The sequence below is a fragment of the Dasypus novemcinctus genome, chromosome 12, assembly GCF_030445035.2.
Source record: "Dasypus novemcinctus isolate mDasNov1 chromosome 12, mDasNov1.1.hap2, whole genome shotgun sequence".
NCBI lineage: Eukaryota > Metazoa > Chordata > Mammalia > Cingulata > Dasypodidae > Dasypus > Dasypus novemcinctus.
Genome location: NC_080684.1, coordinates 90,917,671 through 90,942,374, shown reverse-complemented (window position 1 = coordinate 90,942,374; position 24,704 = coordinate 90,917,671). Strand labels below are relative to the sequence as shown.

At 38.6% G+C, this 24,704-nt stretch overlaps 1 protein-coding gene across 1 annotated transcript in view; it reads right to left on the bottom strand.

The window, feature by feature from the left end:
* The window catches only part of POLR3B (RNA polymerase III subunit B), a 146,502-nt gene that overhangs the window by 13,824 nt on the left and 107,974 nt on the right, over positions 1-24,704 (bottom strand). The window contains exon 23 of the mRNA XM_058308666.2: positions 22,928-23,070. Within this exon, the coding sequence (XP_058164649.1) occupies positions 22,928-23,070 (143 nt within the window). The remainder of the gene's footprint in view (positions 1-22,927; positions 23,071-24,704) is intronic.

Sequence of the window (24,704 nt, the reverse complement as noted above, 5' to 3'; positions counted from 1 at the left end):
TCAATGAAAAAACCTGGCACCCTTGAGCAACAGTTCACAGGGGGATGTCGGCGTCTGCTCAGGAGGAAGCTGCCTGCCCACCCTCCAACAACAGAAGGTGGGAGCAAGGGGCAGAGGTACGCAAACTGACCAAGGAAGCATGACACACTTACCGGGGGAGAGGAAGGGGAGAGATGACTCGCATTTTGTGTTTTCAGTTTTACTTGACACTTTTAATGCAAATTCAACTTTATGATGTTATTAAAATGAAAGAGATGCTCCTTTCCCTGAAATAGAAATCTCTAATAGCTTTACTTAAGATCTGACTAGTAGTATGGACTGTCCTTTGGAGAAGTTATTTTCTTATCAGCCCTTTGCTGAAATGTATTTAATTAAAAAAATACATATAAACTCTGTTACTTTTGGATTTGTTCATTCTATTATAGGAATTGCTTTGGCTATATCTGAACCAAGGGCACCTGTAAGCCAAAAATTCAATCTTAGCTAACTTAAAATTACTTGAAGCCTCTGAAAACCCTTTTATATGCCAAGATGGTTCCCATAGCAGACAGCCCTGTGTTGTTTGTTTTGTGTGAAAGTGAATGATAAAAGATCCATGAAATCGACACAGAAAGGCAGAACAGCAGAAAGAACTGAGGGCTCTCCATCATCGCGGCTTCTACCCTCTGCTGACTTGTGGAACAATGGCAGCTACACATCCAACTGCAGATCTAACACAGCTGTGCATTTCATTAGATGAAGAGCACTAGTGACACAAGTAAATAATTAACTTATTCTGGTCCGCTGACTGTGCTTATGAGACCAGTCATAGCTGACAGATTTTAATACAAGTTAACACAAAGAACCCATAATGAGCTTAGACGTTAAAACAAAATATTTAGACAGAATTTGACGATCTCGAATCTCAAATTAGACAGATGATTTTTAAGAGTCTGTTTTTTACTGAATTCATTAGAGGGGAAAAAGAGAGTTCTTAATCTTAGACTCAGGCTTTTTTTTTTAAAGGTATTTCTCTGTTCCAGAATCCCTTGAATCTCTAATCAAAGTGGGAAAGTCTCTTTTCTTATTTTCAAATGCAAAATCAAAACTGGGTTTTCTCCAGGGACAGAGGCATAGAATTCCTTCCAATATTTAGAAATTTTAAAAGTTATGGTCACTTTCCTTTAATGCTGATTTTAAAATGTAAATGATATGCAGTCCGCTTCAGTGTGTTAACACTCCCCTGGATCCTTGAAAAGAGGATGGACTACAAATAAACCATACCTAATGGAAACTGTTGTGAAACAATTACCAATTCATACCTTAAATGCTTACACAGCATTTCAGATTTTAAAATAAAATTTCATCCCTTGGCTCATTGCTGGTGCCTCAACCCCATTGTTTATAGCACAACCTCCTGGCAGTGAAATGCAAATACACCAGTTTAACATGTCCAGGAAAATTTAATGCAGTCATTGGGACCAACTGGGAATTAGACCACAAATTACACTACAGGGCTTTTTATAAATGAAAATAAATAAGAAAAAACTGAATCATGGAAAGTCAGAGCTGAAAGGAACTATAGATATCCAGTCACTAAAATATTATTTCATCATCAATCTTAATTTCGAGTTGTAAAGGCAAAGTATTTAGGGAGAGTCTATAGAAGCCACAAGTCTGAGCAAACGCAAGTTGAGGACCTACCACTACCGTTTTGTGTCTTGCCCCAGACACAGCTCTTATATCAATTTGTTATTTCCATTTCTGTGGCTTCACAGAACATACATATAATTTTCAGGATAGGTTTACCCAGCAAAAGGCCAGCTAATCTGCTGAGTGATTTTTCTTTGAAAGTATTTCTAATTATAAACAGTAACTGACTTGTTCAAAAGACATTTGTGGCTTTAAAAAAAAATCCTAGTTTTAGTATAATGGATTTGTGTGATGGAGCTATCTTAACTCAAATAGAAAAAATAAAAGGTAAGAAAAGAGGAAAAAGGTAAGAAAAACTGAAAGCATTCTGGTACCAATCAAGACAGGAAAGTGAAGACCAATCGTAGAAGACAACTGTAACAACATTTAAATTCAAGAGCTGCTTCTGATGTGACTTCAGTGTGTTGAGCACTGACTAGCAAATGGTTTTGTTTCATCGATAACCAGGTCTCATTTTAATATCACACTTTGATTCAGCATTTGAATTTATTTATTTTTATTTAGCAAGCCTGCCTGGCATGTATAAGCACTTTTGAATTAAACTGTCACTCTGAGGATGATATGCTTTGTTACTCTTCCTCTTGCTAGTGAGGAAAGAGAGAGATGATCATTTCCCACAATTACCAAGCATCTGCTGTATGACAAGTGCTATGATGGAGGTGGGGATACAGGGGCTCAGTGCCTCAACACCACATGAGAGGTACCCCACGCAGATCCATCTGAGTATTGAAAACTAAAATATTAACACAGTTCAGCTGCCACACTGTAATGCTCTAAGTGATGCAGGGCAAATCTGGCAACACGTTCTGCTGAAATAATACCAATCAGAATCTAAATTACCTACTTTCACTTCCTACAGGTACTTAATAAGGCTATTTATTCTGCACAGTTTACCCCTTTCCACACTGAACAGAGTGAATTTCATGATGCCGTACTTTTCCTCTCCCAGTCACCATGGAAGAAGACTGGTATTTAGTTAAGAGAGTGAGCTCTTTGCCCACACCCAGTGTTAAAGAGGTTCCAAAGTATACGTGTTTGCAAAGAGCCCATCACCCCTCAAGCTCGCAGACCTTTGGAGGGCAGGGGAATCAATGAATCAGGGACCCTCTCTTGACTCTACTATACAAATGACAGTGTGTTACCTTGGGGCGGGGGGAGGAACACCACATTCTGGTGAGCCTTAGTGGTTTGATCTTTGTAATGGGAATAATTAGCTACTATCTCAATGAGGCAACTGGTCTGGAAGGACAGATGGGCTAATGTCTGAGAAGTACTTTGTGGTCTTTAGAGAGAAAGGCAGCATCTAAATAACGGCATTATTATATAAGAACCCTAATTCCTCTCAGCAGGAAGCTAGCAAAGCCAAGGAGCACTTAATAGAAGGAGCAGTTGCAGTTGCACAGACTTTGGCTGAAGAGTGAAAAGAAGCTCTCTTCTGCGAGGGTTGTTCAGGTTATTTAACATCATCAGAACGGTGTCTCCTAATAATTTTAGAACTTCACAGGGCCTGGGGCTCTGGACTTGTAGTACAGAATAGTTCACTGCTGATGAAATTGCAGTAAATGGGGCCAACAAAGCAGCAGGACTGCTTTTAAGTCTGACTATTCCTATGAAGTATTAAGAAATGTTTTGCTTTAAATGAGCTCATCTCTTTGAGTCTTTATACAATCCAGAAATGTAAATCTCTAAATCAAAACATGAAGGCTAACACAGGTGGGTTACTCCTTTCTCCCCTTCCTCTTTTCCAGTCATCAAATTAACCTCTTATTTTTCACATCACCACCTTAAATAATCCCAAGGGGGAGGGGTATAGACAAAAACTGTTGAATCATATTAGCTTTGTTCTGTTGTTGAATCATTTCCAGATCTATCACATCACTTACCATACCCTGGTTGACATCATTTTAATTCGGCTCTTCCTTACATGTTAACAGATAAATAATGCATAAGAAAACTTGATTAGCTTTCTTATTAAAACATCACTCTAAATGAGAGGAGGCGCTAGAAGACAATACAGTTTTTACACGGCTTTCCCATGAGCCGTTGAATGGTTTGATGTGATAAATTTGCATAGTCTGAAGCACACAAAGGGCTGATTAATTGAAACCCTTACAATGCTTTCTGGAAGCAGCTATTGTAAAACAATAACCATAGGAACTTTACAAAATACACACGGCTGAATGTGTCAAGAGCTTAATAAAATGTGTTGAGGCTACACTATTTGGAAACAGAACTGGAGATTTTTATTCTGGGCCATAAAACACTAAACACCCTAATTTCAAAGCTTTAGTTAGATATTTACTGAAAGGTCAGAAGGTTACTGGCTAGTTACTGAAGATCAAAATTTGTTCCTAAAAAAGTAGATTAAATAAAATCTTCTTATAATAAGTATCTATGTGTATAAAATAATTCTGATTTCTAACATTAATGTAAGAGTAGCCTGAATTTATTTTTGGACCAAAAATGAAGGATCATTTGGGATCACGCATTATACCTTGGGGCTCACACTGTTAACTTCATCAGCCCCTTCTTCCTTCCCACTTAGAAACTTTCATTCAAGCAGGATCAAGGAAAGTAGAGAGCCAAAGACATCTAGAATGTTTGAAGCTTCAGATTAGCAGAGGGGATTTTAGGCAGTCTCAAGTGCTACATAAGCACAAGGTGTTATTATTATTATTTTAAATCAAAGTCTTTTCACTAAAGTTTAAAAAACACACTAAAAATAGGAAGCAACAAATGAAAGTCCGGCAAAAGCAAATTTTTAAACCAATCCTTGTTTAATAAACCTTTCTCTTGGCTTTGCTGCCCCCTATGAATTAACATTTTCTTACTCCTCACAACCTCCTTATACCTACTGTATTAGGATTCTTTAATGTGTTGGAAAGTCAGAGTAGGTCTAATAAGCATTTAACCAAAATCTGAATAAATGAATTCATCAGGTTACTGAATAATTTTTATTAATGCTAAATGGAGGCAAATGACCCTATAATGGAACTTTTGAGGGTCAAAAAGGAATCTTCCAAACAATTTTATTCATATATGGGCAAATCTTATGAACCAAAGATCCGCTGAACCATTAAGTGAAAAAATATTTTTTTTAATAGGATGACACTTTTATTTTAAAACAAAGGTTGACTTTACTCCACTTAAACTAGCTGCCTGGTCCTTAAGGATTTAGGGGGAGCAACTGAGGAGTGTATGCCATTATCTCAGATTTGCAGTTATTAAAAAGCCTCTGTTTGCCAGGACAAACACTCTTACTCAAATACAGTTTTTCCTCTCCTTAGGAATACTGTTTGGTATTGCTGCCCAGTTCTGTGATCTACAGGACCTTTGTTGGAGGTGCTAATCCTTTTTCACATGAGAGACTGAGAAATGTTCTTTCAGGGAAGTGATATATTGCTTTTTTTTTTCTCCCCACATCAAAGGAGTCCACTTTTTCCTCCCTCATTGTGAAAGGCAGCAAAAGTAAAAGAAAATCTGGAAATATAATAATTTGTTTTGCCTAAACACTGAAATGAAACAACTTGGGAATCCCTTTGTTGACAGATAACTTTTGTCAAAGAATTAAAAAAAAATCAAAGCAGGAAATCTGCTCACCCTTCTAATAAATGCATTAGTCATTACAGAAAGCAAGGCTCAAGATAAAGATGCTTACCCTCATGTAGAACTTATTCCAAAGTTTAAGAGGCTTATATAAATTATCTCAATTTCAATAGAAAGTTTAGGCCCAAACATGATTTCCATGAGCATAATATGTGAAAGTCTCTTTCTATTCTTTACCTCTATTTATAAACCTGATCAAGAAAGAATACGAAGACAGAGAAAACATGAAGAGCATTCTACATCCATGCTCTTCTCTGTTTTCCTCTTTGGGGCATCATTATGTATCAATCACATAAGTCGCTTCCCTCTAATGTACCTAGAAGTCTATAACACTTGGGAAAGGAGATTACAACTTCAAGATTTAAATAGTTTTAATCTCCTGGCTTCTAAAATTGGCCCCGGATTCAGAGGCTAGCAAGCTTGTTTCTTCCTAGGGTTGCTATCTTCTGGCTGGCTGGCAATCTTTAGGGTTCCTTGGCTTTTCCGTCACATGGCAATGCACATGGTAGCATCTTACCCTTTTACTTCTGGGTTCCACTGCCTTTCAGCTTCTGTTTCCGGTGGCTTCTTTCTCTGAGTTTAATTAATCCTTTACTTTTAAGAACTTCAGGCCCACCCTCATTCAGTTTGGGCACACCTTAATTAATAATATCTTCAAAGGTCCTATTTACAAATGTATTCATACCCACAGGGCCAGGGGTTAGGACCTGAACACGCCTTTTGTGGAGAACTTGGGTCAATCTCCCCCAAATACTTTTCTCCAATGGAATGTAAAATAGGGCCAAACAAAACCTTCCTTCCTTTGTAAACAAACACACAACAAATTCACGACTTCGGTGTCAAGAAGGTTCTTACTAAACAATCTCACCTTTTCCAGTATTTCATAATACTGAAAGATGGACTACTCTAGAGATTCAGGATCCAAGACCCAGCTCTTTGGCGAGAAGTTGAGACAACCAACCTCAAAACAACTCATGATTCTTTGAATTTCTCATTAGAAGACGCATTAACATTCCCTTACTTAGAAGTATGCTGTGAATGAATCCTGCCTGCTTCTTAGTCCGGTGCAGTCTTTATGTTAATTGTATTTCTTTATGAAATCCTTTTCTACTTGGCTCTCTGCTTAGTCCTCCTGTTTATGAGGTCACAGAGGGTGATGCTGCTTATTTTGTGTCTGTCATATTTGTAAACAGCTATTGATAAAACTCTTATGCTCTCTTCTGACCAGTTACATTCAAACTTTGTTGATCACACAGCACTGATGTTGATTCCTAACTACTTAGTTCTTGCCCTGATTTACCTATTCATTCTGTCCTCTTCAGTCTTCTTCATGAGCTCTTTTATAACTTTTTTGTAACATATAACTTCTGTTTTGTGTCCTCTTCATATTTGTTTCATTTAACTACTAATTATCAAACCACCTTTGAAACCACCAAGCTTCAGCAGAATAGACACGTTCCATGAAACTAAATTTTCAAGTCTCCTCTAATTGTTAGAGGGGACATTTTAAGAGGCATTAGGTGCAAAAATGCAATCTCTGTGCTATCCATGAACAAACAGAATTTCTAACCGTAGCTCTATCAAAAGTAAACTTTTAGCAGAAGACAAAATCATGAAATCTTCAGGGCCACACTGCTTTCTGAAAATCAAAAACAACAAATTTAATGCTCCAAAGTCAGGGGAAAAAGGGTGGGCATAAAGATACACTAAATCAAAATAAGTTTTACATTTTCATATAGAGAATATATATGTGCCAATCTGCAGGTGATGCTACAAAGGAAATAAAAGTATTTCCAAGCAATTCTACATTTCTTGGGTGAAAATGAAGTTCAACTAGCTACTGCTCTTACTCTAGCTTGTGTATGGACCAAAACAGAAACATATCACTACCTCAATCTTGGTGTGACACACATACCCTCAAAACTCACAACACAATGAAATTTTTATCAGCTCGTTTAATGACAATTTAAAATTGTATAACTAATGTTGTGGACTACAGTTTCCATGTTTATTCACATTTTACTACCAACATCCAATTCATTTAGGCCAATCCAGTTCCTCTCTGGGCCCAAAGCTAAATGGCTAGGTTATTGTGTGGCCACTTACAGTTACTTGCCAGCTGTGCATCCTGCAAGTTGAAGGTTCCAAATAAACTGTAACCAAAGACCAGAACACTTATTTTAAGAGCCTATTCCTTTAACTCTCACATCTAGTCAGGTGAATCAGAAAGGTCACAGATAAGGGCTCAAACATTTACTTTTATATTTGCTCAAATCCTGAAAGATTTTGGATTTTAACCAAGTCTAGGGAAATGGGACCAGAGACCAATTAAAGAAAGGAGTGGGAATAGGGCTTCACAGTGGATTTATTTTAGAAAGAAAGGGGTGCCTGAGAATACAGCTCTATTTTATGGAGTAGGGGATTTGGATTCAAATCCTGACTCTGCTGTCCCTAAGCTGTAATAAAGCAAGCTACTCACCTCTCTGAGCCTCAATTTCCTCATTTTGTATGGTAGAATAACAATACCAACTAGAATGGTAAAGATTAAAGGATGGAAAATGATAAAAAATGCTTGTAGAACAGGGGTAAAAGAGCTCACTTAGGGTTCAAGACCATTATCTCTTTGCTATATCTTTTCTCAAACTGAAGGCATGTGTTAAATATGGGAAAGGGGCGGGGCCATGAAGAAGAGGAGAAGGTGCCTATTCAGTATTGCCCCACAGCTCAGGGCAGCATCAAGAGATCTAGGTTACGGGAAAGTGCATTTCCAGTTCATTATAACCATCAGAACAGTGTGACTACAGAACAGGTTGCCTCAGAGAGCTGTGACGGTCTCTGCCTTCCTTCACAGGCCACATACACAGTGGAGAACCATCTGCAAAAGACACTTTGAAAGGAATTCTTTTGCTAGGAAAAAGGGTCTAGACTAGATTTCTAAAAGTTCCCTTCAAAGAAGTATATCACTCATACATAAACATACATAAATAATAAGTGTATAATAGTTGTGAACTTACAAAACAAACATATATAATATCATACAGGCCTCTCATAACTCACCCTACCACCAATAACTTGCATTGTTGTTAAACCTTTTTCACTAATGATTAAAGAGCATTACCAAAATATTACTACTAAACGAAGTATTTTTCCCCAACCAATCCTATTATTATCTTTATCACTTATATATGAACATACATAAACAATTAAGTGTATAGTAAAAGTTGTGAACTTACAAAGCAAACATGCATAACATTGTACAAGGGTCCCATACGTAAACCCTCCACCAACCCTCCAAATGTCATGAGACATTTGTTACGAATTATGAAAGAATATTGTCAAAATCCTACTACTAAGCATAGTCCTTATCTTACATTTGGTGTTTTCCCCCCAACCCACATTATTATTATTTTTTAAATATATTTTTTATGACAGAAGTTGAAAACTTATAAAATAATCATGCACATGTGCAGAATTCCCAAACAACACCCCTCCATCAACACACCACAATGTGGTGTGTTATTTGCTATGGATAAAATAATATCATCTGATTGTTCCCATGTCTATAGTGTACCTTCGGCTCACATTCTCCATACTGCCTCAGTATCAACACAGCACATCTTTCGCATAGGTGCAAGAATAATATATTATTACTACTAACCACAGTCCATAGGTCACTCCAGCTGTACTTTTCCCATGCCCCTCCACATTCCCAACACCCTGCAGTAGTAATATACACTTGCTCTGGCTAACAAAGGACACTCTTGCATCTGCACCATCAAGCACAATTCTCATTCACCTCTTGTTTTACTGTGCTATCCAGTTTCTAGATTATTGTCCAGCATTCTATCAAATTGGCATTTACATAACTCGACTACCATTTTCAGTCACATCCCCATTTATAAACTAGCTGTTACTCACTGTGTGTCATCATCCGCTCTATACATTTTCACACTTTTACAGTAAAGCTAATTAAAACGTCTACATATATATAATGTCAGTAGTCCACTCAGTTCTCCTCTTATCTCCTTTAAAAATCCACCACCTACCACCATGTCTTGAAGGTATTTTCCAATAATTTCTTCTATAAGTTTTATGGTTCTTGCTATTATTTTTACTTTTTTAAAATCCATTTTGAGTTAATTTTTGGATAAAGTATGAGATAGGGGTCCTCTTTCCTTCTTTCAGCTATGGATATTCAATTCTTTCAGCACCGTCTGTTGAATGGATTGTTCTGCCCGAGCTGTGTGAGTTTGACAGGCTAGTCAAAAATCATTTGACCATACCTGTGAGGGTCTGTTTCTGAAGAATAAATTTGGTTCCATTGGTCTATTGTGTCTGTCTTTAGTCCAATACTGTGTTGTTTTTACCACTATAGATAGGTATTATGATTTAAAGTCTGGAGATGAGGGTTGACTTTTCCTTTTTTATGGTGTTTCTGGCTATTCAGGACTCCTTACCCCTCCAAATAAATTTAATGATCGTGTTTTCAATTTTTTCTTTAATGCTGGTGGAATTTTTATTGGGATTGCATTGAATCTGTATCTCAACTTGAGTAGAACTGACATCTTAATGATACTTAGTCTTCCAGTCCACGAGCATGGGATGTTCTTCCAGTTATTTAGGGCTTTTTTGATTTGTTTTAACACTGAGTTGCAGTTTTCTGAATACAAGTGCTTTATATCATTGGCTAAGTTTATTCCTGACTATTTGAGTTTTATCTGTCATATTTTATTTCACCACTCTTTTGACACTTTCAGTTACTTTTATTGATATAATCTTCATTTCTATACTCTCTTCAGGCCCCTCTCTCCTGTCTTTTCTTTTCAGCCTCTAGTACACCCTTTAGTATTTCCTGAAAATCAGGTCTCTTGCTTAGAAACTCTCTCAGTTTCTGTTATCTGTGAATACTGTAATTTCATCGTCATTTTTGAAAGACAGTCTTGCTGGATATAAGATTCTTGGCTGGAAGTTTTTCTCTTGTAGTATCTTAAATATATCAGACCACTGTCTTCTTGCCTCCATGGTTTCTGGTGAGAAATCAACACTTACTCTTATTGGATATCCCTTATATGTTATGCATTGCTTTTCTCTTGCTGCTCTCAGAATTCTCTCTTTGTCTTTGGCATTTGACATTCTGATGAGGATATATCTTGGAGTTGGTCTGTTTGGATTTTTTCGGATGGGAGTATGTTGTGCTTCTTGGACAGGCATATCTATGTCCTTCAATAGGGTAGGGAAATTTTCTACATTATTTCTTCAAATACTCCTTCTGCCCCTTTTCCCTTCTCTTCTCCTTCTGGGACACCCATGACACATATGTTTGCATGCCTTTTGCTGTCATTTAGTTCCCTGAGACCTTGCCCAATTTTTTCCATTCTTTTCTTCATCTCTTCTTTTTTATGTTCACTTTCAGAGGCCATTTCTTCAAGCTCATCAGTCCTTTCTTCTGCCTCCTCAAATTTGCTATATGATTCCAATGTTTTTTTTAATTTCATTTATTGCACCTTTCATTCCCATAAGATCTGCTATTTTTCTATGTATGCTTTCAAATTCTTCTTTGTGCTCCCCCAGTGTCTTCTTAATATCCTTAATCTCTTTAGCCATCTCATTGAATTTATTAAGGAGATTTGTTTGAACATCTGTGATTAGTTGTCTCAACTCCTTTATATCATCTGGAGGCTTATCTTGTTCCTTTAACTGGGCCACTATTTCTTGGTGTAGATTGTAATTTTTTGTTGGTGTCTTTGCATTTGGCTTACTAGAGTATTTTTTCTGGGTGCAGTTTTTCTCTTTAGTTTAGGAATTTCTATCCTTTCTCCCTTGCTGGTTATGCAGTAGGAGGTAAGCACATGTAGTTGATGCTATAAGCTGTGGAGGCTCAAGCTGCCCTCACTGCACCAGGGACCAATGAAGCTTCTTGCAACTTTTTCCTTTGCCAGGGGTAGGGATAGAGTCACAGCTCTGTGGAATAATCCAAGTACAGGCTTAGACTGTAGTTACCCAAAGAGATTGATGAAGCTTCACATCCCTTTCTCCCCTGCCTGGGGCGGGGATAGAGCTACAGGTGTGGGCAGCAATTTATGCAGTGTGGGTCCAAGATGAACTGCAGCTGCCCCAGTAGACTTCTGATTTTCAGTTTATGCCAGCCAAAGTTACCTGCAATTACCTGTATAGGCTGGTGCAAGGCTCCTCAGCCTCCTCCCTGCCAGAGGAGGGGCTGAAACCTAGGCTAGGGCTAGAGGCTGATCTGTATGAAAGAAACTGGTTTCTGTTGACACAGAGGTTAGTCAGTCTGGCTTCCCCTGAGGCTGGGGGCAGAGTCAAAATGGTGGCTACTGGCCTCTTTCTGACTTGGGCTGGTTTACTCCCCAGCTGTTCCCAGGGTTATATCTCAGCCAGCCAAGTTTACCAATCAGTAGCTGAAATTGGCAATCAACCGTCTCCTCCTTCTGTTTCTGGGAAATGGAGCTTCCAATTCCAGCCACAGAACAGCTCCTGGAATGGCTTGTGCCACCAGAGTAGGATAATCACTGGCCTCCGTGGCTTGGCTGGTAATTTCCCGGAGAGGCTGGTGCAGGTTCCCACAGCTTCCTCCTGCTTGAGGAGGCACTGGGGCATAGGCTGGAGCTGCAATCTGACCTGGATGGAAAGAAGCCAGTCCCCACCAGCACTGGGATTTTCAGTCTGCCCTGCTTCCCCTCGTGCCAGGTGTGTAGTTAAGATGGTGGCTCCCGACCTCTTTCTGACTGGGACAGCCTCAAACTTTAGCTGGTCTCAGGATTATACTGTAGTCCGCTGAATTTACTCATCAGTAGATGAAATTGGTGCCCAACTGTCTCTTCCTCCCCCGTTTTGGAGAAGTGGAGCTTTCAATTCCAGGTGCAGTACAGCTCCCAAGGCGGTTTGTGCCTCCAGTGGAGGATGGGCACCAGCCTCCGGGGCATGGAGTGCTCTACTTCCGAGTCTTCTCTGCAGATGGGCAGTCTCCTCCTTCCACTCCTTCAAGAATGATGCATGGTGCTCTTCTGGCCTCCTGGAGCCCCCAAACAGGTGCTTCAGCTAGTTCCAGAGAGCTCTGGGTATTTACTGACTGCCCTGTAACAGGAGCTGACTCTAGGAGCTCCTTACTCTACCACTATCTTGCTGGTTCTCCCTGCGTATAGTATTTTTTGCTTTAGGTGTATAGTCTTTTTTTTTTTTTTTCCTCCCTTAAATAAGACCATCAGTTTCTATGGCATTAGCTAAGGGTTGAAATTATTTTCTATCCCCAAGAGTGTCCAGGACAGTTTAGGGCACACAACAGGAACTTAAATATGACCAAATAGATATTTCTGGAGCAGTCGAGGCAGAGTCTCATTTGTGCACACGGTGGACATCTTACATGGGCATGCATATTTAGCATATTTTGGATGGACATGCTTCAGTAAGCTTGTCTGGTTAATTAAGATTGGGGAGCTACAAGTCTGGGTGCTAAAATTTCTGGTACCAGCCTCAATGAGATATCACATATCTGATATTTTTCAGGAAGGATACATTACACACATTTTGAGAGGGATGGTTTTGGCTTGTTATATCAGTACAATTATAAACAAGACAAATGAACACTGAAATTTTGTTTAATAAAATACTCCACAAACATTGAATGCCTATCATATTATAAGCAAAGTGCTGTACTGAGTGCTTTGAGGGTTAAATAAATTAACAGGGCATGCTTCCTTTCCTCCGTAAACCTAAAATATATTTATCTAAGTCAATATCAACAACTCACAATCTCTGTAGAGAGGATGTGATGAAGCAAGCCAATTCAGCTCTCACTCCCAGGCCTGGGACGGCTCAGGAAATAGTGACGCAAAGGACTGTGAAAAGTGGGGTGAGGTCTGTGGGGTTGAGAGTAGGAGGACTGACTTAAAGTCACCCAATCCATCGGCAATTTTGGTGGACTATGCTTTTAAAATGGATCTAGACTGACTCCTTGACCATTTCCATTAGTACAATGCTTTTCCAAGCCATCACCAATACTCACCAGGGTTACTGCAAAATAGACTTTTAACTCATATTAAAAGTACACCCTCCTGGGAAGTGGATGTGGCTCAACTGATAAAGCATCCACCTATCATATAGGAAGTCCAGAGTTCGAACCCAGGGCCTCCTGGCCGTATGGTGAGCTGGCCCACGCACAGTGCTGCCAAGCGCAAGGAGTGCCATGCCACGGATGGGTGGCCCCTGTGTAGGGGAGCCCCACGTACAAGAGTGTGCTCTGAGAGGAGAGCCGCCCCAAGCGAAAAGCGCAACCCATCCAGGGGTGGCACTGCACACACAGAGAGCTGATGCAACAAGATGACGCAACAAAAAGAGGCACAGATTCCTGGTGCCGCCGAGAACGCAAGCGGACACAGAAGAACAAACAGCAAATGAACACAAGAGAGGAGACAAAGGGGGTGCAGGGGGGAAGGGGAGAGAAATAAATAAAATAAATCTTAAAAAAAAAAAAGAATACCCTCCTTTTCCCCTACTATTGTTTATTTTCAACATGGAAGCAAGAATAAGTTAGATCATGTCTCTCCCCTGCTCAAAATCTTCCAGTGGTTTCCCTCAGAGCAAAAGCCAAAGTTTGTACAAGGCCCTTCATGATCTGTCCTCACCTCTGACCACTCATCCCCTCACTCACTGCTCTAGGCATTCGGGCTTCCCTGCTGGTCCTCCCACACTCCAGGCCGGCTCCAGCCCCAAGGCCTCCTTTCACCTGGAGCAGTCTCCACCCAGAGAGGTTCTGCTCTCCTACTGTTCTCAGGTCTTTACTCAAATGTCATCTTCTCAATGAGGCATTCTCCAACCACTTTACCCCAAATTTCAACCACTATCCCCCTCCAACCCATGCTTCCTATCCCCCTCCTGTGGGCTCCCCCTCCCCATCTCGGTACTTATTATTTCTCTTGCCCACTATAATATAAACCCCATTAAATAGTTGGAATTTTTTTCTGTTTTGGCCACTGCTATCACCAGGGTCTAGACAGTACTAGGCACTTAGAAGACACCTAATAAATATCTGTATAAATATATGCCTATATAAGAAACTGTTAGACCCCTGAATCTCTCTGTCCCTGCCCCTGTTCCATAGAGCAGGAAACTACCCTCCTCGCCACCTCTTCAGAGACAGAACCAGAATGATCCTAGACCCAGGAATAGTAAGCATAGCAGAACACAGGGTGAGGTAATGACCTGACGCAGAGGAATTAAATGAAAATCTGTTAATGAACAGTGAGCTCTAGCCCCTCATCCCTACCTAGAAGTTCAGGTGGAAGGCTTGAACACTGCTCTCACCCTCTCTCTAGCAGCACCCTACAGACACGAGTTAGAAAGATCCTACTGTGTAGGAAGTGAAAGATAACAGCAATAAAAATGGTTCAATGACTAATTGTCCTACAATGGCACTCAACAGGTTCTACACACAGAAAGTGCTTCCCATTGCTTTTAAGGGCTAAAAGATGTATCAGGCATTAGAAGAAACCCTCCAGCAACAACAGCAACAAACTAGACATTAAAGTAAACAGGAGGTGGACTGACCAAGATGGCAGAATAAGATGGTCCAGGGTGCCATTTCCCCACAGAATCTTTGAATAACTAAGGAAAACTGGCAGAACCATCTTCCCCAAAACTCTGGAAAACAGTTAATGGATTGCAGTAACAGGACTAGGGCTGAATCAAGAAAACACAGCTTTAGTGAGCGGATGTAGTTCAAGTGGTTGAGTGCCTGCTTCCCATGTACAAGGTCCCGGGTTTAATCCCTGGTACCTCCTAAAAACAAAAAACAAAACAAACAAAAAAATGATAAAACCAACTCCAAGGAGCCAGTGCAGCTCAGTGGTTGAGTGCCAGCTTCCCATATATGAGGTCCTGGGTTCAATCCCCAGCCCCAGGACCTCAAAAAACAAAAACAACAACAACAAAAAAAGAAAACACAGCTTTAATAATAGTAGGAGATGCTCACGGCGCCCCTGCCAAACCCTCCCCAGCCCCCTCCATGATGCAGTGTGGAGCTGGCCTGTGCTCCCATTGTGGGTCCTGAGCCCTGTTCAGAAGGGAGGAGAGTAACCCCTAGGTACATTCTGGGGTGACCATACATTAGTGGCAATCTGTCAGATGGCAGTCTGAAAGAAACTGCTCTTGATCTTGGGCTCACCATCTCAGGACTTGCCCTGTTGGCAGAAGAAGCTTGTGGAGAATTAAAGCAGTATAAGAAACAATTAAGTTGAAGTTGTCTGAGACTAAGGATTGACAGCTTTAAACATAAAATGTGTATGTTTTATGGGAAGTAGGAAAAGTGTTTTCACAGGATGTGGGGGACACTGGGATTCCTGTAAGAAAGCATAAGCCAAGGACAAGACACAGAAAAGAAGGAAAGGACACAGCACTTCACTTTTGTCTCTTTTTGACAGGAATGCTAAACTCTGGAGAAGGGCAAGAGCCAACACAGAGCCAATCTGCAAAAACTGTGAAAGGTGTTTTTTTTTTTTTTTTTTTTTTTGCATTGGTTGGTTTGTGTTACCTCCTAGTACTCAAGGAAATCTTGGTCATATCCCTAGTGGGATACAAAACAGATCCCTAGTGGGATACAAAACAGATAGCTAGGGAATAAATCCCAGAGTTAACATATTAAAATATTAAAATGTACGGTGTGTAACAAAAAATTTCAAGACAAAGAAAGGAAATGACAGCCCACCCAAATGATCAAGACAAAAATTCAGAAACTATCAACAAAGATAAAACTTTGGATATACAACAGGCTTGAAAAAAAAAAAAAAGACCTACAATAAACTCAAGGAGGTAAAGGAAAACAAGCAGAAAGAACTAAAGGATACCAGAAAAACAATGAATGAGCAATATGAGAATCTAAATAGACAGAAATCATAAGAAGGAACCAAAAAGAAATACTGGAGTTGGAAGACTACAATAAATAAAATGAAAAATTCCCTAGAGGGTTTCAACAGTAGCTTGGAGCTGGTTGAAGAAAGAATCAGTGAACTCAAAGACAAGAAAAGTGAAAGGATTCAAGCTGAGGAACAAGAAAATAAGAAAGATTGAAAAAAAGTGAACAGAGCCTAAAAGACTGTGGGACACGTCAAACATATAAATATACTCATTATGAGAGTCCCAGATGGAAAAGAAAGAAAGGAGTGGAAGGAGTATTCAAAGAAATAATGGGAAGAAAAATTCCCAAATTTAAAAAAAGACATGAATATATACATTCAAGAAGTACAATGAACCACAAACAGGATAAACTCAAAGAGAACTATGCCAAGACACACAGTAATCAAAATGTAGACTGTCAATTGGGAATCTTTATTAGTCTCTTCTGCAAATGGTGCTGGCAAACAAGATATCCATATGCAAAAGAATGACAGCGGACCCCCATCTAACACCATTTATAAAAATTAACTCAAAATGGGTCAAAGACTTAAATATAAGAACTAAAGCCATAAAACTCCTAGAAGAAATTAGAAACATCTTCAGGTTTCTTAGACCTTATACCAAAAGCATGAACAACAACAACAAAAAACAGATATGTGGGGTTTCACCAAAAATAAAGTTTTGCATATCAAAGGACTTTATCATGAAAGTAAAAAGACAACCTACAAAATGGAAGAAATTACCTTGAAACTACATATCTGATAAGGGTTTAATTTCCAGAATATACAAATAAATCTTACAAATCAACAACAAAGAGACAAACAACCCAATTAAAAAATGGGCAAAAGACTTGAATGAACATTTTTCCAAAGAAGATACACTAATGGCCAATAAACACATGAAAAGGTGCTCAACATAATTAACGATTAGGGAAATATAAGTCAAAACCACAATGAGATACCATTTCAACCCCACTAGAATGGAAACTAATGATAAAATGGAAAATAACAAGTGTTGGAGATGAAGGGGTGAATCAGGAACATTTGTTCATTGTTGGTGGAATAAAAATAGTGCAACTAACTATGGGAAACAGATTTACTTCATGACCTGGCAATTCATCTCTGTATAGACCCAGAAGAACTGAAAGCTGGGACTCAAACATGTGTTTGCTACCGTTCACAGCAGCATTATTCACAGTTGTCAAAAGGTGGAAGCAACCCAAGTGTCCATCAACTAATGAGCGGATACACAAAGTGTGGTATAACAAATACAATCTGGAATGTTATTCAGATGGAAAAATGGATGAAATTCTAATACATGTGACAATGTGAATGAACAATTATTATATGATCTCACTGATATAAAATAACTAGAATAGAAGATTTATAAAGTATGAAACTAGAATAGAGATTACTGGGGGCTGGGTTAGAGGTAAGGAATGGCGAGCTAATGCTTAATTGGTATAGAGTTTCTGTTTGGGATGATAGAAAAGTTTTGGAAATAGATGGTGGTAATGGTAGCACAGCATTGTGAATTTAATAAACATCACTGAATTATAATTTGTGGTTAAAAGAGAAATTTTTAGGTTATGTGTATGTTACCTGGATAAAAATTTTTAAAAAATGATAGGATTTTATATTACAAACAGTAAACCCTAATGTAAATTATGGACTATAATTAATAGCAAAATTATAATAATATTGTTTCATCAATTATACAAAGTTACCACATGAATGCAAAGTATTAATAGAAAACTGCTTGTGAGATAGGGTATATGGGAACTTCGCATTTACTGCATGATTTTCTACAAACTTACAACTTCTCTAATAAAAATAAATTAATTTTAAGAAAAAAAAATAGGAAAAAAATCTCAGAAAATAGAAAAATTAGGACTAGAAGAAAACTAAAAAGGAAAAAGAAAAACTAAAAAACTACAACTAAAATCAAACTAAAAGGAAAGTAGAAACATACTGGTTGCTATAAAAAAAAGGATGAGAATATATTAGTTTAAAAATATGAGAGGTAAAATAAAAATCTCATTAGAATATCTGGAAAATAAAGTTGATCAAATTTCCCAGACATAAAAATAAGAAAAGAGATGGACAATGGAGGAGAAAAGATAAAATTAGAGCATTAACCTGGACAAACTGTGACTAATAAGAAAACCAGAAAAGGTACAGGAAAAATGATGAAGAGGAAATCATCAAAGAAATCATATAAGAAAATGTCCAAGAATTTAAGGAATTCCCAGCATAAGGAAAGAAAAAAAAAAAGCCCCATGAAATTTCAGAATTCCAAGAATAGAAGGAGCTAGTAAAAATTTGCAGAGATAGGGGCTGGGAGGAAAGAGTGTAAGAGAGAGGGACTGGGAGGAAAGAGTGTAAGAGAGAAAAAGAGAATAAGGACCCAGAAAAAGATCAGGAAGTAAGAATGATGTTACAATTCTTACAAGTAGCATGGAATCTAGATGATAATGTACAGTGCCATCAAAATCCTTAGGGTAAACAACTTTTCAACCTAGAATTCTATACACAACTTAAGTAAAAGTATGAGGAAAGAATACATTCAAACATACCTGATCTCAAAAACAACTTCCTGTGCATCCAGCAATTTAATGGACTATTCTACCATGAGAGAGAGGAATTCATAGAAAAAGATAAATGGCAGGAGCCAAGAAACAGGCTCAAAAGGGAATTTCATGTGTGACTACCATTCAGCAGGTTTAGAGTACTTCCCAAACCTGTCTGAGAAAGTATTTCTAAGGTGCACAAGATAACAAGACTGCTTATGGCTCTACTCACCCCAGGCTATGCCCAGATGTCCTAAGGGCTGAGGGGATCAATCTGGCTGGGAAACTCGGGCTCAGAGAATAACCACTACAGTTTGGAGCACTCTAGGTGGGAGGTCTTCTGGGGGGAAAAATGGCCATAACAGACTGTCTATTGATCATGTGAGACACTGTACTGAAGGGCTGTTGATGGTATAACAAGAATGGTAACAGGAATAAAGGAAACTAAACAAATTAAGAAAAAGAGAGAGAGAGAATTCTTAACTTCTGAAAAAAGTTACATAACACATACACTAAAAATTACTTGGTCTAGGGGTGAACAATATATAGTCAGAGTAATACAATCTAAGTAATCGTATAAACAAAAATTGTGATAAATCTATGCAGGGCGAGTGGCTATAGCTCAGAGGTTGAGTTCTTGCTTCACATCTATGAGATTCCAGGTTCAATCTACAGAACTTCCGTAAGTAAGTAAGTAAGTAAATAAATAAAATCTATGCAGGGAGTGCAGAGTAGGAAAGAGAGGAGGGAAAGTGTGAGGCCTTCACATCTACCATAAGAGGAAATCATTAAGTAATATAAAAATGATGAATGAAGACATAACTGTTCAAGAATAACATTTAGAAATATGAGGGTAACAATGAGCAGATTGGGGGAAAGGCAGGGAATGATCTTCAGAACAAAAAAGCTTTTTACTAGTTGACATTTTTAAACCATTTGCATGTATTATTTGCTAAAACATTACAGTTAAAAAATTAAAAGTATGTTCTGTTAAGAGTTCTGTCATTCCTTTCATTACCCTGCTAAAGTTTACACTACCTATTTTTTGTTTGTTTTCTTCCACTATCTTTTCAATAAATCTGATGATGCTGGTAAGAGGAGGGACTATCAAGGGAATTTAGTCTAATCAGGTTTTTACCCTTGGATTAAAAGCCATCTGGAAAAGAAAACTAACAAGAAAAGCTCCTCACTACAAGTGAAAGGTCACCTAAACCCAGGAGGACTTAATACAGATATACATAGAGATGTACAAGTCAAAGTCCCCTTAAGCTAGAACAGATCTCTAAAATCTGCTGTTTCAGGTCACTGCAAACTGGAAACCACTTCTGTCAATGAACATTATCCCTATCATATTAACAGCATGGAAAAACTGCCATAGCACAAAGACTTACTGACATTTCATCCAGAGGTCTGCATTTCCAGGAGCTTACTAATCAGGTATAGTTTCTTTTCAAAAGTGCTGCTTGTCTATACAACATTCACATACTAACGCATGATGTATAGAAGAAAACCTCAGTAAAATCAAACCATCTAGAGTATAAGAACCTGTCCCTTTCACTTCCCCTATTCTAGGCATTTGTTCAATCATTCATTAATTTAACCATTACCAACAATCTTTTAAGTATCTACATGAGAAAGGCTCTGTCAGGCTTTATGGAGAGTCTAAAGACTTGGTCCTTGACTCAAGCAGGAGAATCACATCCATCAACCATGTGGGATCCAAGCCCCCTCTTGATATAGAGGTGGAATGGATATCACCATCCCAGGGTCCACAGGACGGAAGAATAAAATATGGATTAGAGTGGACTTACCAGTATTCTACTATAGAACTATTGTGACTAGTAATGGAAGAAATTGTAGCACTGATGAGGAGAAAGTGACCACAGTAGTTGCTGAGGGCAGAGAGAGGGAAGAAAAGATGTGATGTGGGAGCATTTTCGGGACTTGGAGTTGTCCTAAATAATAATGCAGGGACAGATGCTAGACATTATATATCCTGCCTTAACTCACTGAATGTACTGAGAGAGAGCGTAAACTACAATGTCAACTATTATTCATGTGGTACAGCAGTGCTCCAAAATGTATTCATCAAATGCAATGAATATGCCACAATGATGAAAGAGGTTCTTGATGAGGGAGGAGTGGGGTGGGGTGTGGGGTATATGGGAACCTCTTATATTTTTTAATGTAACATTTTTTTGAGATCTATGTATCTTCAAAAAAATGCAATAAAAAAAATCTGAAAAGATTAAAAAAAAAAAGTTTAGTGGAGTTAGAACTCAGTGGATGGACTGCCAGCCTTCAATTCTTTGCAGAATACTCTGACAGAATGAAGACACAAGGACTTGGTGGTATTTGAAGTTTGTAAACTGATTCAGAATGGGGATGTTCTTTTATGTGCATTCTTGCAAAGCTTCCAGTAACAAAATTTTATGAGTACAGAACTTTGCTCTTGCCCAGGTAATAGGTCAAGTAAAATAGACAGTAAACAAAGCTATAGTTACCCTAAAGTGACTTAGGAGTTTATCTCAGACATTGTCAAGACAATGCAAATAGTTTCCATATAAAGAATTTGATTTTCACAAATAGGCAGTAGCAAACATTAGAACCTTAGGATTTTTTTTTTAAAAACATTCAAGATTTAGAAGTTCAGGGAATTGTGTGAATTAGGGGGGTCACATTCACATTTAAGATGGACCAAATTCTTTCTTACAAAATACCAACAGACTAAAATAATCTTGCTTCTGTCAAGTGAACTAAAATTGCTTTGGATGAAACAGAATCTTTGGTTTGAAACAGCTTCACTGGTGGAATGAAACCAAGGCTAGATTCATTTGACCAAACTAATATTTGTTATACCTGCATGGCAAATAAATACTTAAAATCAGCAAGAATATAATGTTCAGTTATCATCAAACCAATCAATTAAAAACAAGAAGACAAACACTAGTAATTTATAAGCATAAGTGAGATTCAATGTTGAAGTGGCTCACATCACATACATTTCAAAGGAATGTGTAATAGTCAATAGTAATGACTACTGCTACTACTTTTTAAGCATTTACTATGTGCCAGGCACAGGACTAACTACTTAACAGACAGAGGAGCACAATAGTTAGAGCCAGGGCTCAAAAACCAGTTCTGCCACCAATTGTGTGACCTTGGGCAAGCTATTAGTCTCTCTGTGCTTCTATTCCCTTATCTGTAAAATGCATATAATAACAGTCCCAATCTCACAGTATTGCAACGGGAATCAAATGAGTTGGTATATATATATATATATATATATAGTGCTGAGAACACTTCCAGGCACACAGTTAGTACTATAGAAGTGTTAGCTGTTGTTTTTGTCCTTAAAGCTAGTTCATGGCAGGCAGAGAGAAAATTCAAAGCCCAGGGCTAAAAAAGACTGTACTGATGAGTTCAACAGTGACACAGTGCTATGTTTCTTGAAGATAACAAAACACAACAAAACAAAACCACAAATGAATGAAAACCTAACAGTAACCATCAATAAAAATAATGAGGTCACCTATAGTATCTGCCAGCGAAACACCATCTAGGGACGGCTGCCACCATGCAGTGGACAAAGCACTGCATTGGGAGTCAGGAGACCCAGGATTGAATTCCAGTTCAGCAAACAATTAGCTGTGCATCTTGATTGGCTGCTTAATACACAGGGTCTGAACGTTGTTATTTGTTAAATAAAGGGGCAGATAATTGCAAGACATCTTGTAGTGCTGACAGTCTATGAATCTAGGACCTAAGAGAACATACAGTATATTTCAAAGATATACCTTTTTTTAAAAAAAAAGTTATTACTATTTATATTTTTAACAACCACATATACTTCAATAAGTAAATAATATAGAATGCAATTATAATTATACTTTGGGCATAAAGCAGAAATAATTTTGGTAACATTGTAACAGCTTTTCAAACATACTCAATTTTTCTTTTTTTTAAAGGAGGTTCTGGGGATTGAAACCGGGACCTTGCACATGGGAAGGAGGCAATTAATCACTGAGCTATACCTACTCCCCCTAAATTTTTTTTAATAAAGGAAAGGTATAAAATATGTCTTTCCTTTGTGGTTAAGAAATACTTTAGTATATTCAGTTTACCAACAAGTTGAGAAAGGATACAATTTACCTTTTTGCCCATGACGACTGCTAAATTTGTCTCCAATCTCTGGACGCCTAGTCTGTCTCAGCAACATTTTGATGAGAAAAGCATCTTCGGCATTTGAAGATATCATCACTTTTTCAATGTATGAATCCGTTGCCCCTTTGTAGCTAAGGTTAAGATAGAGTCACTAAAACAGAGTTTACTACCACCCACATGCCAAATTTAATGTCTACCCCAGAATATTCTGACATTCCCATTTTGGGTTCTGAAAAATGACTTTCATTTTTCAACATTAAATTTTACAATTTCCCGTTCACAGTCTTAGTTTAAAATGGCTACCATCTGTTGAACCTTTATTACAAGGCAGTTACAATGCAAATTAATCTTCACAATAGTACCATGAGGTATTTATTGCTACTCTTTTATTATAGATGAGGAAAATGATGATTGGGGTCATTAAGTAACTTGTCCAAGGGCACACAACTAATACGAAGTACAACTGGGATTTAAATCCAAGCCTGTCAGGCACTGGATTCCAGCTCTCAACCACTTTTCAATATTGCCTTTATCTAGTTAACTTTCCCATTATTAATTTTTTCACACACTTTGCCTCATCTGTTTTTCACACAACAAACATTATTAAGAGTCTACTATGTGTCAGATTCCTGGTAGGCTCTGAAAATACAAAGATTAAGTAGACATGCTACCTGCCCAAAGGAACTTATAATCAAATAAAAGAGAGCAAGGTGAGGCAGTAAAGGTATCAGTCGTATGGAGAACAGTAAAGGCCCAAGGTACAATGCTCAATTCCCAACTGGGGAGAACCGGGGCAGGCTATCAGGACTGCTTCATGGAGAAGGTCACCTTAGAACTGAGACCTGACCAGGGTAGCACATTCCAGGCAGCGGGAGCAGCATAAGCAAATGCATGGAGGCCTCGAGAAGAAGGATGGTACCTTTTGGAGAACAAGAGGCAATTTACGAGAAATGCAGGTCATTGTGTATAAAGAGGTAAGCTGGAAGGTATGCCAAGGCCAGACTGTGGAAAGTCTTGCATAGCTACCCATCTCGTTTGGCCTTTATCTCAGGCAAGTGTCGTGAAAGGATTTTAAGCAAGAGAGTAAAATATCAGAAGAGTAAGTTAGAAAAATCCCTCTGGTAGTAATATAGAGAGTTCCTGAAAAGTATGAAGAGGTACAAGAGAGGAGGCAGGAGAGGAGGGCCAGAACTTAGGCAGCAACAGCAGGAAGAGGGAGGAAGGGGCGGAGAAGAGAACTGCCTAGAAGACACAACCTACATTTTTGGTGAACTGGTCTGTGTGGCAGGTAAAGGAAAGGTGTCAAATTTCTGCTGTGAGTGACTGCCTGGATGGTGGTGCCATTCACCAAGAAAGCGACTCTGGAGGAGGAGGCTGTTTGGTGCTGGGGTGGGGATGGGGAAAGGATGACTGTGGTCTGGGTTTGGGGTCCCTGTGGCACATCTAGGTAAAGCTGTCTAAGCGCTGGTCTAGAGCTGAAACTGGCATTTGCCCATGTGGGAGTCAACAGCAAAAAGAGCCTTGGTGTGGGTAAGTTCATCCAGATAAGATGCAAAAGAATCACCAGCAAGGCTAAGACCATAGGGACAACTGTCACCTCAAGGCCAGGCACGAGAAGAGACTAAGAATGAGTAATTCGAATGCAAGAGGGGCAGGCAAGAGTGAAGCCACAAAATCCAAGGAAGTGAGGGTCAACAGTGACAAATGCTATAGAAAGTCACGTGAAATTCATTCATTTGACAACTATTTACTTATTCCCTGCTAG